Source organism: Vulpes vulpes, chromosome 11 (genome assembly GCF_048418805.1).
Source record: "Vulpes vulpes isolate BD-2025 chromosome 11, VulVul3, whole genome shotgun sequence".
NCBI classification, from domain to species: domain Eukaryota; kingdom Metazoa; phylum Chordata; class Mammalia; order Carnivora; family Canidae; genus Vulpes; species Vulpes vulpes.
The window spans coordinates 81957217-81970074 of record NC_132790.1 but is presented as its reverse complement, the minus strand read 5'-3'; the positions used below and the strand labels follow the sequence as shown (position 1 = coordinate 81970074).

General features: G+C 53.4%; 1 protein-coding gene across 1 annotated transcript in view; it reads left to right on the top strand.

The window, feature by feature from the left end:
* The first annotated feature begins 5666 nt into the window (after positions 1–5666).
* KY (kyphoscoliosis peptidase) overlaps positions 5667–12858 on the top strand; it is a 48801-nt gene continuing 41609 nt past the window's right edge. Inside the window, exons 1-2 of the mRNA XM_072726910.1 lie at positions 5667–6102; positions 9300–9362. Coding sequence (XP_072583011.1) covers positions 5967–6102; positions 9300–9362 — 199 coding nt within the window. The 5' untranslated portion in view covers positions 5667–5966. The remainder of the gene's footprint in view (positions 6103–9299; positions 9363–12858) is intronic.

Sequence of the window (12858 nt, the reverse complement as noted above, 5' to 3'; positions counted from 1 at the left end):
TCAGATTTCTCTAACTGGGGCTACGCATAATCACCCTGACCTCAATCTTTCTTGGTGAATTATGGAAAAAGAGTTCTCTGAAAATGAGGCATGTGCAAAAGTTCCAGCAAGCTCCCTGTCCTCCCCCTCATTTCACCCTTCCCAACTTAATAAGGACCATGGCTTATTAGCTGTTCCTGTCCAGCTCTCCTTGTCCTGTGCCTGCCGACGTGAAACTAAAAATACCCGCAGCTCCTATTAGAGGCTGTGCCCCAGGGACAGGCAGGGCTGAAGTCTGCACTGACATGAGAAACTGGCTCCCTTGCCCCTGTGGGATCCAGGCCACAGTGCCCATCCTGTTTGGGGCAGAAGGGCACCAAACCTCACTCCAACAGTCCCCAGAGACTGATCAGAAGCCCATTCTGACTTCATTTGTGTTTTCGTGCAAGCCCTCCAGAGCTGTTTCCTGTGACTCTCCTCATTAGACAAGCTCCCACCCCAGGCATGGGTGCTCTCTCCCACAGGACATGTCACTCAGGGCATTGCCTTGGGCCCTGCAAAAAAGTGGCTGGCCTAAATCTCAGCCTGCTGGTGGAAAAGACACTCATGCCCTTCCCCACTAAAGCATATAGAATGGCAAGTGTGTGAGGTTTGGTGTGAGCCCTGGGCCCATCTAGAAGCTGGTGTTGGCTCCCTGGGAAAATCACACAATCCCATGTCTCGATCCTGTTTTAGTGTCAATAAAATGGGCATAAAGGTATCAGCCCTGCCTTGAATTACTGTGAGGACGACGTGAGTTTATGAGAGTAAAAGTGCACACTTCTCTACAGGAGTAACTGACCACCGAGGGGTGAACTGGGAAGCGTGACGTCCGTGCGAGGACCTCTGGTGTCCCTCGGAGAGGCGGATCGAGGAATATGCAAGGGGCATTTCAATGGCTGGGCAATAAACACTTGGCGAAGCTGAAGAGGTAATCTCTCCATGGGCTTTCATGTGCCACTGGATACCTCTCTTGGCACGGCCGGAGATATTTTGGAAGTGGTGGTGAGAGACAAATTGATTCTCATCATCTCCATCCCCAGGAAAAGGCCAAGAATGCCATAGTGTATAAAGACTCCAAAATTCAAACTCCCTGGAACTTGGGATGGAGTGCTTCCCACATTTGCACATCACTGTGTGCAATAAAATGGGATCGTAAAAGCTATGGACAGGAAAAAGAGGGGAAACCGATGAAGGCGTCATGGGTAGAAATGCCAGAACAGGCTGACAGGCCGACCAGGGGGACACAGGCCAGAAAGGCTGAGAGAGGGAATTGTATTGAACAGAAATGTCACAGCTTCTGGCTCCTGATTGGGGCGGGATGGAGGCGGTGGCAGGGGACCCAGCAGTGCTGTTAGAACCAAGCACTCCCCCAAATTCATGCTCCAGATGGTTCTGTCAGCAGTGGGAGAAGGTGCCTTTAGAGCTGCTTGTCCTCAGTTAACCTCCCTCTCTTCCACTCTCTGACGGTCTGAGCGAAAGGCACAGAAGAGCAAACGCTACAAGTCTCTGCAAGGCTGCTACACCTCCGGGCTAAAGGGACATGTCTTGGGTGGCTGGGAGCGTTCATTCTGCCCAATTTGATTCAAGCATCTATTGAGCGCCTCCTGTGTGCAATACACATAGGAGGCACAGTGTGTGGGGGGTAGTGGGGGGTGGATTAGGAATGAGGAAGACCCTGACCTGGCCCTCAGAAAGCTTAATGTGATCTGAGGCCAGGCAATGACCTCACCATACACTTTCCTATGCAAATAGGAAATACCTGAGGTAGTTTGGAAGAGCATCTTTTAAAAAACTAACATTTACATGCTCATGTCAGGGGCCCCTGGGTGGCTCAGTTGGTTAGGTGTCTGCCTTCAGCTCAGGTCATGATCACCAGGTCCTGGAATCGAGCCCCACATCAGGCTCCCTGCTCAGTGAGGAGTCTGCTTTTCCTTCTCCCTCTGCCCCTTCCCACCACTCCTCTCTCTCTTTCTCACAAATAAATAAATAAAATCTTTAAAAAAAATAAATGTTTGTGCCATTCCAGTAGAAAAAGGGAACTAAAGATGGTTAAAAAGAGAGGCACCACAGAGAACTGGCATTCTCCAGGAGCTCCAAGAACCAGGGTGACCAGGAAGGCTTCAGGGTGGAGGTGAGAGCCGGTGTCAGACTTCAAAGGATGGCTAGGCTGTACTTGCCAGGAATGTCCAAACAGGCATTTCAGGAAGAAGTGACAGCAATAACAAATTCAGAAGTGGGAATGAGTCAAGTCAGGCTAGTGAAGACACCACAGGAGTCCTGTACCAGCTTTCGAAAAGGTTTCTGGTCTCTCATGTAACAATTTGTCCATCTCAGCAGAAGCACAGGTATGAAGAGTCTGGGACGTGATCCGTGCTCTTTACCGAGCTGCCCCACTCTCTGCGTGCTCCCTCCCCACTGCACCAATGGAGAAAACCATGTGATGTCTACAAATCACCTGCTAAAAGCCTTTCGTGTATTGGCTTTGCCTATTTCATCTCTATGCAGAAGGGAGAAACTTACCTCTTGGGATCTCTAGAAGGGTGAAAGAGTTAGGGCTGGTGGTCCCTGAAGAACCACTATTTTGGGCACCTGGGTGCTCAGTCAGTTAAGCATCTGCCCTCAGCTCTGGTCATGTTCTCGGGGTCCTGGGATCAAGCCCTGCATCGGGCTCCCTGCTCCGTGGGGAGTCTGCTTCTTCCTCTCGATCTCCCTCTGTGCTCTCCCTCTCTTTCTCAAATAAATAAAATCTTTAAAAAAAAAAAAAAGTACCACTATTCCTTAGGAAAAACAAAAACGTGAGTCAGAACACACCCCTTCTGTTGAAAATGTCATCTGCCAGAAGCAAGCCTCCCCCCTGTCAACCACCTCCCATCTCCAAGACAGCTCAGGGCTCAGAACCATTAGGACAACTGATGAACCCCATCTTCAACTAAAAGGGTGGAAGCTGTGTAGATGCCAGTAGGACATGTCTGAGTATTCAGTGTAATGGAGGATAAAGGCAGCAATACAACCACTTTGACGGCTCTTTGACTTTTGGTGTCCTGAAATTTCTAACTCATTGTGATTAAAATCATTAACGGTCTGCCCAACAATGGAGAGAGCCCCTCGTTTGTCATATCCTAAGACAACGAGGTAGAGAAATGTGTTAGGTCAGAATGTGGAAGTACTTGAGTCCCATGTTGTTCAAGATGGTGTCAGGGTGGAGGGGCTAGTGTGTTGAGGAAAGCCTAGAAGCAGAAAGGCCACGTAGATGTGTTTGTGGAGGAGTGGACACAGCTACGGCTGCAGCATGTGTGAGTTAGCAAGGAAAGAGGAAGAGGTGAGTCTGTAGAGGAAGGCTGGCCCCAGGGTGTAACTCACAGGCTGAGGGGCTGTTCTCAGTGCCATTGGTTAGGGCCGGGGTGGGGGGGGGTGTTGAACAGAAGGTATAGACTCCCTGAATGATGCCTCATAGCCTCACTCCTTCTTGCTCCCCCTCCCCTTTCCAATACATCCAAATGCTTTCCTGTGGTGTGGTGTCTGGTCCCCTCTCAGCCAAAGCAGTGCGGATGAGAGGATGGATCAACAGAGGCCAGAGTGGGGGCATGAAGAATGAGGACAGCATCGCATCTTTCTGCCCATGCTGCTGGCAGGGAACAGCTCTACACGTCCAAGAAGCCAGCTACTAGACTGAGAGCCATCAGTGGGAACCTCTGAGGAGTGGGTCCAGGCTCTGGACACTATCAGGATCCAGGAGCGGCAGCATTTTTCAGAACAAAGTAACACAGCCCCTATTTCATGGGTTTGTTCCAAAGCAGTGTTTTGCCTGCATTTCTGTCCTCCAGGAAACATACGTCAACATCTGGACACATTCTGGGTTGTCACAACTGGGAAGTAGGTGCTACTGGCATCTAGTAGATAGATCCCAGGGATGCTGCTAAATATCCTACAATGCATAGCACACCCCCCTACAAACAACAAGGAGTTCTCTGGCCCTAAATGTCTGTAGTGCTACAGACAAGAAGCCCCACTCCAAAGGATCTGATATCCTAAAGAGGCAAGAGGCCCCTAGAATGGCTTCCTGGACCTCAGGTTGATACACCCCCAGGTCATCATCTTCTCCTTCAGAGGCAAGTCTGGAAAGGGATGCCAAGTGAGCAAGCTCCCGTCAGTGACACTTTCCGGGGGGGGGGGGGGGGACAAGGGAGATGGATGGAAGTACAAATTCAGGCAAATTTCATTCATTATTGAATGAGAGGGGCTACCCAGAAGCTTCTGTTGGGACTTACACCATAGAAGGAGGTAGGACACACTGTCCCGGGTCAGATGAGGGGATGATGCCTGGGCAATCGCCAAGACCCCAGGGACTTTCAATAATCCATATTCCTCACTTTCCTAGGCATCTAGAGAGCACAAGGCTCAGCCAGCCTCAGGCATGTGGGCGCACACACGTAGACGTGACAGTAAAGGACAGGACACACTGCATGAGGAAACCTGCCTTGGGAGTCACCCACCTGCCTCCACCAGTCCCACAGCTCAGCTCTCTAGGGATTCCAAGTCAACACTGTTAGAAACCAGTGACATCTTTCATCAGATGCCCAGTGAGCAAGGCAGTGGTGGTGACACAGCAAGGTGGTGGTCTCTACTGTCAGATAAATGGTGAGTCACAATCAGTGGAGAAAGGCCTTCAGAATCTGAGGGTGTGTCTGCATGGCCCCCCAACTCCATCACTGACTTGTCACTTCACCTATCCTTTCAGTCATCCTTAAAATGAGTTATGAATGACATCTGCCACTTGGAGACCAGGTACTATGCACCTAGCCCCTCAAGCACATGTCATTTTCACAACAGCCCAGTGAGAACTTGTATCGTGCCCACCAGAAGGCTGGGGAAATGGGGGGATATGGCTTGTCCACGGTCACATGGGCAGCTGGCAGAGCTAGGACTGGAATCCAGCACAATATGTCACCGCCGCCAAGGAGGAGCTAGGAGCTCTCAAGGACCGCGCTGCAACGCAGGGTCATTACCCTGCGATGGGAAGGGTCTCAGAGCAAAGGCTTCCTTGCGCTCGGCATTTATTAATGGCAGAAACTTAAGTGGGGGCCTGGCCCAGGTTGGGTGGGCCCGCTGGTGCCAAGGGCCACCAGGCAGATGCCGCTGTAAACACTCCCGAGACCGGGAGCCAAAGGCCCTGCTGCAGCCGCTGGCTGGCCCGGCCGGGCCCCACTAAAAATAGATGGGCTCTCAGGTCCAGCTCCCGGAGCACAGCGGGCAGGCTCTCCCTGCACCGGCCTCCTCCTCTGCCCCTCCCCCCGCCCACCAAGCATGAGCCAGGCTTCTAGAAGGAACAGAGATGTTAAGGCTTCCACCGCAAGCCAGAAAGGACCGTGAAGTTGATGCCCAGCGGTCATGCTCCAAGTCGCGGTGCGGCGGCGATCGCAGAGGTCCTGACCCCAACACCCTGCCCATCTCCCTCTTATGGAGGAGGCCCGCAACCCCCCCAACGCCCCCGGCCCGGGAAGCAGAGGGGCCACCGGTGCTGCTGTTCCTCCCCGAGCTCGCACTGCGGGCAGCACCGCGTGATTTCCGTGCCCGCTGCGGGCCGCCCGGGAAGCCCCGGCCGGGGACGGGCGGGAGCCGGGGACGCGCTCGGGGCGCACGGAGAGGAGGCGCTGCCCGGCGGCTGTGCGGCGCGCGGCCCGGGCGCAGGTCAGGGCTCGGCTGGGGATTTCCTTTCAAAGGTGACTTAGAGCCGCTTCGTTAGGGTAGCGCCCTCCCGGGCGGGCCCTAATGGCGCGTTTGGCAGAGTCAGCGAAACGCGGCGCCCGGCGGCTCGGCGGCGGGGGAGCGCCCTCTCCCGCGCCCTCGCCGCGTCCCGCGCCCGCCAGCGGCGCGCACGGGGCCATTTGCAGCGCAGGCAGCCTCGAGAGCGGCCGCGGCGCACCGGCGGGGAGCGAGGCGACGCCATGGAGCTCAAGAAGGACAGCACGGCCGTGTCCATCGACATGCTGCTGATCGTGCACTCGGAGAGGCGCCGCGCCGCGCAGGGCGCGCACTCGGACCGGCAGGCGGACCCGGGCGCGCTGCCGCAGCGCCGAGGAGGTAACGCGCGCCCCGCCCGGGCCGGCCCCGCTCCGCTCCTCGGCCCCGCTCCTCGGCCCCGCTCCTCGGCCTGCTCGGCCTGCTCGGCCTCCTCGCCCCGGGGCCCGCCCGCCGGGGGGCGCCCCACGCGCCCCCGCCCGAGCCCGGCGCCGCCGACCCTCTCCCCGCCGCTGCCTGCGCCTGTGCGCCGTGGCCCTGGCGTCCCGTGGCAACGCGCAGCCCCGTGATTGCCCTGGGTTGACTCCCCGCGCGGGCTTGTCGGTGCTTCCGTCACCCCCCCGGGAGCCAGCTTCCTCCGGGCCACTCACTGTCCGAAGGGTGCACAGCAGGGCTGGAAGATGCCTTGGAGGAGGGGGCCGGAGCCTCAGGCCTGACCCTGCGCGGCCGAGGCCTGCTCCTCGCACGGCACATTGCAGAGCGCCCGGGGGGGAGCGCGGGGAATCTGGGCGCTGAATCAGACTCTGAGACCGGGAGCTCCCGTCGTGTCCCTGCACAACTCCTGGCCTCAGTTTCCCCTTTCCTGAAGCCTCTCCCAGCGTCCCACAGTAGAAGGTATAAAGGGCGGTGCAAACGGCACCCGGGCTTGGGTAGGGGAAGCTTAAAATCTGCTCTCTGCACTCTCACGGAGCTACTCCTTTCACTCTTCCTACAGACTTTCTGAGGAAGGATAGGCTGGAAAAGTAAAGTGACTGCTTTATAGAGCAGTGGTGGAAAGCAGCACTCAGGCCCCTGTAGTCTCCAGAGAGGACACGCTGAAGACAATAGAGATGGAGAGTAGCAGGTGTTAAACGAGCCTCTCGGAATTTGGGGGACCACAGGTCCTAGGTGTGTGAGAAAGCCCTCCCGAGCTGCCTTGGGGGCTGGTGTGAGGTCTGTGCTGGACTGACTGAGGCCCAGTGCTTTGGGAGTGATGTTTTACAGCCCATGCGGTAAAATGACTTCTGCCTCCTGCCTGCCCTCCGGCTCCAGAGCTCCTCTGAGTCTGCCTCTGGCTCTTCTGTCCGCAGAGGCCCTGTGTGCATTGAACACCCGCCTTCCATCTGCCGTGCTGAGGCAGTGGCGCGGCCACTGGCTTTGCCCCCACCAGTCACACAGGCCAAAGCTGCCCCATAATTCCTGGTGACCTCTTGGGGAGGCCGGGGAAAGAAATAGATTGTGGAGAACTGCGTGTGTTGACAGGTACTCCAGTCTCCGGAGGGATTTGGGGCTGGAAGTTGTTTGAGTTGGTTCTGTGTCTGCTGCGGGCCATCCCGGGAAGCCCCTGGTTGGTTCTTTCGTTCTCAGAGCTGCTCCCAAGAGAGGTGGAAAGGGGCCACCCCAGTATTTGTAATGAGAAAATTGGCAGAGGCCATCCACTCCTTGATTGAAAAGAAGCTGCTTCTCCTCCAGAAACTACAGTCCAGAGGCCTCCCCCAGTACGTGGTGAGGCCAGAGGGCCCCCACGAGGCCCAGCTCCAGGTCGGCCTGAGTCCCATCTCCCTTCCCCACTCTGATTGCATCTCTCCTAAAAGCTCCAGGAACACAGGGAAGCCCCAGAAATGCCAGGGATCAGGACTGTTCCCAGAGGTGTCCGACCCCTAGCACAAACCCTACATGACTCCACTGATGCATTTCACACTCATGACCATGACGTAAGGAAAGAAGACCCTGCTTTCCAAGCCCTTTCTGCCATTTGTCTCCAAAATTTTCCTGAAAGGAGGTTTCTCCCAGACATTGTGCCAATGTAGAGACTGGTGTCACTTATTTACAATCAGACCAAAGCAGAGAAGAGGGAGAGTGCCCAGCCTCCAAGCCTGCTGGGCAGTGATGATGTCCAGGAGGCCCCTGGCTAAGTCGACCTATGGCCCCACACAGCCAAAGGCAGGGAAACACTGAATTAAACTAGCTTGTTCCAAATCCTTCTCTTGGTGTACAAGATCCCCAGGCATCTCCTCCTGTCTCTCTTCTAGCCCAGGTCCTTAGCTCTGCAAAGGAGAGCCTGAGCTCCATTATTGTCACAATGCGGAGGACTGAGTGAAGATATGATTGGGTGGTTTTCTGCTGTGTCCTTGTGGCAGAAAAGAGTCAGAGGGACAAGGAGGCAAAGATAGAGTGTGCCAGGGTTTTGGGTTGCCAACAGATGCTCTCTGTTCTTTCCTCTATGGCCTTTCCATTTCCTTTGTGCCGTGCTTCTCAAAAGCATACATGGACACCATTGCCTCCTATCATGTATCCCCCAGCCATTTAGGAGGTGGCCTAAAGCTGCCTGCACCAAGTCTAAAAGAGCTCCCAAGTCAGGTTTCATCCCTTAAGTCAATATGATGTGTGCAATCCACTCCACATATGTGTCAGTGAGGGTTCTCAGTGGTTAGCCCCAGATACTGACTGCAGAAAAGAAGAGCATCGGGAAGGGACTGGGGGCTTGCAACGGTTGCAAGGGCTGGAGATCCAGGCTGGAGGCCGATCTTCCAGGAAAAGCGCCGTAAGCTACACAGCAGAGCTGGTCTGGTGAGGACACCTCTGTTGCCACCAAGGGACCTTAGGTACTCCTTCCTCACCAGGAGCTTGATTTTACTGCAGCCGCTCCCTGCCAGGACATACACCATTTCTGTGCCAGGAACTTGACCTTGCAGCTACCACTTCCAGCCGTGACGAGAGAGAGAGAGAGAGAGAGAGAGAGAGACAGAGAGAGAGCGCTTCCATTCCCTCCCTCTTGCATCACCAGGCCTCAAGACAGAGCCAGACACAGCTGCATCTGACTGGCTGTGCCTAGGCCACATAGGTCCCTGCTCTAGCTGCAAGGGAGGCTGGGAGAGCGGGCAACTATCACTTCTAGGCCATCTTTGCCCACCCTCCACCTCATATCATGACTCTAAAAGTGGGAGATTCACCAAAATGAATGGTGAACATCTTCCACAGAAATGCTTCCATATTTCTGCGAAAGAGATGTGGAGTGAAAACTGGGCATCTGCATTGTGAAAATTCTCCCTGGATGATCCTGATAACCAACCTCACCACCTTTGAAAACTACTGTTTTAATATTTTTCTTTTATGTTTTAAAGTACATCTCATTTCGTGGGCAGCCTCCCTTGGATCCCGAGAGAGCCGGGTTCCAGCAGCCCCACTTCAACCCAGATACGTTAACAACTGGCCCATCACTCACTGGCCCAGGTCTTCCCACCATGAAGACCCTCATGCCAGACCCTGTTATTTCACAGGACTCCAGGGTGTCGGAAATGGAATCCGGAGATGGCAGAAATTCGAAGGAAATGATGTGCATGGTAAATCCTCTCTTTTCATTTTCTTTTTGATCTTTGTCATTCAACACATGGAAAAATGATAGGAAGCATTAGATTTCACGTGTTTGAAAACGGGCTCTACACACCTCACCACTCAGAAGGTGACTGCTCATGACTCAGTCAAGTCTGGAGCCTCTGTGACCCCCAAAAGCTTTCCTTGGCATCAGGTCCCTCAATTTCCTTGAGGCTGTGGGAGGAGAGGAGAGCAGTGCCATAAGGTTGAGCGCTCACTTGTTCACTGGCTACATATAGGAACGGACTTAACATCATCATTCGGCATGGCTAGGTTTGAGTAAGTTCCCACAGGAGGTAGGGCTGCCCATGTCGTGCAGGGCATCCATCCTTTGAAAATTTTTCCAAACAGAGAGGATAGTAGCCTGCTTTGGGACATTATTACTCCTAGCCTAGCACGATGGGTGCTATGATTCCTGGCTGTCCTGAGACTCACAATATAGTAAGATCTGAGAGAAGTCACTTTCCAAAGCCTCCTTTCTCTGGTGCCAGGTGTTTGTCACCCCATAGGCCTAGGGCATCTCTGGGAATGCCATACATGGACTGACCATACCAGGCCTTATTCTGTAGCCTTCAGAGATTCATTAGCCCAGCTTCCAAGAACGAACATCAGTGAGACTGCACTATAGGCATATGAGAATTCTAGTAAGAATCAGAACTCCGCTCCCTGAGCCCCAAGAGAGGACACAGTCAGATCTGGGCTTATCAAATACTACTGTGAAGAAACCACTCCCATGACCCTCCACAGATGGGGAACCAGGACCCCAGTTAACTGAGACCATCCTGAAGGTAACAAAAGGGAAGGATGAAATTCTAAAAGTAAATTCATTCAGTCATTCCCTCAATAAAGGTCTACAGTGCTTACTCTGTGCCAGGCGGGGTTCTAGTTGTTGGGATGAAGACAGTCAAGAACCCCTGCCCTCATGGGGCCACGTTAGTGATCATAATTATAATGATGTTTACTGCAATTGAGTTTCAACATCCTGGAGGTAAAGAGCTTTCCTGTGTCCCCTGCCCTGTGTATGAGGACAGATCGTCCTCAAGACATATCCCTGCCCAGGAGGCCATCCCTTGGGGTCCTGGCTAATGGGCATGCATGGTGGGATGGCTTCCTTTACCTTGCTTCAGGGCTATAGGATGGTAGATGCACCTGCTCTAGCTGTACGGAAGCAGATGCCAAAGTTAGTGTAACTATGCTGCAGGCACACGAGAATTATAGGAATAATTCCACCAGAAACCTGTCAGCTGCAAAAATGCACAGAGCCTATGCAGATATGCATGCTTGGCCAGTGTACAAGTGGGTACGTGGAAAAGTGGGTTGAGGTGGAACAAAAGAGACACAGCGTCTTCATTTGTTATAACTCTCTTACCTTGAGTTGTCTGAAATGCATCTTATGTCTTCTCAGCCATGTTATTACATTAGGAGAAGATTGAAATATAGCGAATATATCCTATTTTTACCACTGTTAGGGCCCTGGTTTGAGGGAATGTTAGTGGAAAAATACAACAAATAAAGAGGATCATGGAGCACCTGGCTGGCTCAGTCGGTGGTGCATGCAGCTCTTGATCTCAGGGCTGTGGGTTTGAGCCCCACATTGGGTGTAGAGATTACTTTAAAAAACTAAAAATCTTAAAAAAAAAATAAGTTTAAAAAAGTGAGGATGGTGAAAGTAGTTCTTGAAAAATCACCCAGGAACTGAGAATTTCAGGTAAGTAGAGGCCTGGAGAGAGGCTCTACAGAGCCTGGAAAAGGTAAGAGTTGCTCTACTCCACAAATATAGGTAATTTAAAGCAAAATTGTATTTATTTTTTTCAAATTGCACATTTGTATGCATGCAGAAATTAAAATTACAGCTTCTCTATGTTTTCTGATGGTGAGATTCTGGGTTCATACTTCCCCTTGCTGGTGTCCAAGGCACTCAGCCCTGGAAACTGGATGGCTTTCATCCACAGAGGAGGCAGCTGATGGCTTGTGCTGGTGGAGTGTGCACAAATGTGGCTGAACATGGGACTGATCCAAAAAGGCACATGTTCCCCTTCTTGCTGCCCTGTGTGCTCCTTGAGCTGGGGCGTTGGCAGGGTGGGGGGAGCCTGGACTGCTCCAAACTTTTCCGAGCAGCAGGTGTTTGGGCCGAGCCAACCCCACTAGCTTGCCTGGCAACGGGCTTCCCCTGCTGTGATTGGCTGCTTTCCTTGGTCCTGACCGAAGTCTGCCTAGCAGCACAGGGACCGACACCCCATAGCCACAGGGAAACCAATTGTGCAGCCCTGACTATAAATACCCACAGCAGCTATGCCAGCCAATCATGCTCCTTGAGGATTCCCTTCCCGGATCCTGTTTCCTTCATCCGCCAGCCCAGCAGAGATGTAGCCAGCTGTGCCTGAAGGAGGCAGCCTCCCTGTCCTGGCCTGAGTCTGGCCTAGAGCTCTAGACCAGCGTCACCCTGGATTGGCACACCCAGTGCTCCTAGCCCTTGGTCGACCCACCGACCTCAGCCCATGGGGTGAGGGTCCTGGCTAGGCCTGCTTATAGAAGGCTGGGGGAGGCAGGTTCTCCAGGGCAAGACCCTACCAGGTGGATCACAAGTCCAGCCCAGCTCAGTGACCTGCCTATCCACCTTGACCCGTTTATACGTGGGCCCAGGCGTGGGAAGCCCTGAGTGGCAGATCTGATCAGGTGCACAAGGGAAGTCATCTGAATGGAATCTGCTTAGGCCAGAGCCCCAAAGGCATGCTTATTTCCAGGCTCAGGCACTGGTCCTAATGGTCACTTCCAGTGGCAGGCCCAACAGCTTTTATGCAGACCAGTGGGAGGCCAAGGGAGAAGGTGGCAGGCCTTCTGGTTGGTAACAGCGGGGGAGTGCTCTGCTGCCACAACGCTGGCCCTCCCTCAACCCCTCCCCCGACCCCCCCCCCCCTTAAGCAGCCTCAACAAGACTAGGCCACCACAGCAGCTGTTAAGGGAGAGATATAGGTATTATGCTGAGTGAAATAAGTCAATCAGAGAAGGACAAAAATTATATGGTCTCATTCATTTGGGGAATATAAAAACTAGTGAAAGGGAATAAAGGGGAAAGGAGAAAAAATAGGTGGGAAATATCAGAAAGGGAGACAGAACATAAGAGACTCCTAACTCTGGGAAACGAACTAGGGGTGGTAGAAGGGGAGATGGGTGGGGGGTGGGGGTGACTGGGTGGCGGGCACTGAGATGGGCACTTGACGGGATGAGCACTGGGTGTTATTCTGTATGTTGACAAATTGAACACCAATAAAAAATAAATTTATTTTTTAAAAAAGGGAGAGATATAGGAAAAGATGTTGCTTCCCATAGGACAGGCAGGTGAGTCTGTGGGTTCCCTCTTCATGGCCTGTGGCAGGAACTGGGCATTTCTCCACAGTAGCCTGACCCCACTGGGAGACAGCTCTGTGTTCACATAGTGGGTGTCCTGCAGGTTTCTGTGAAACT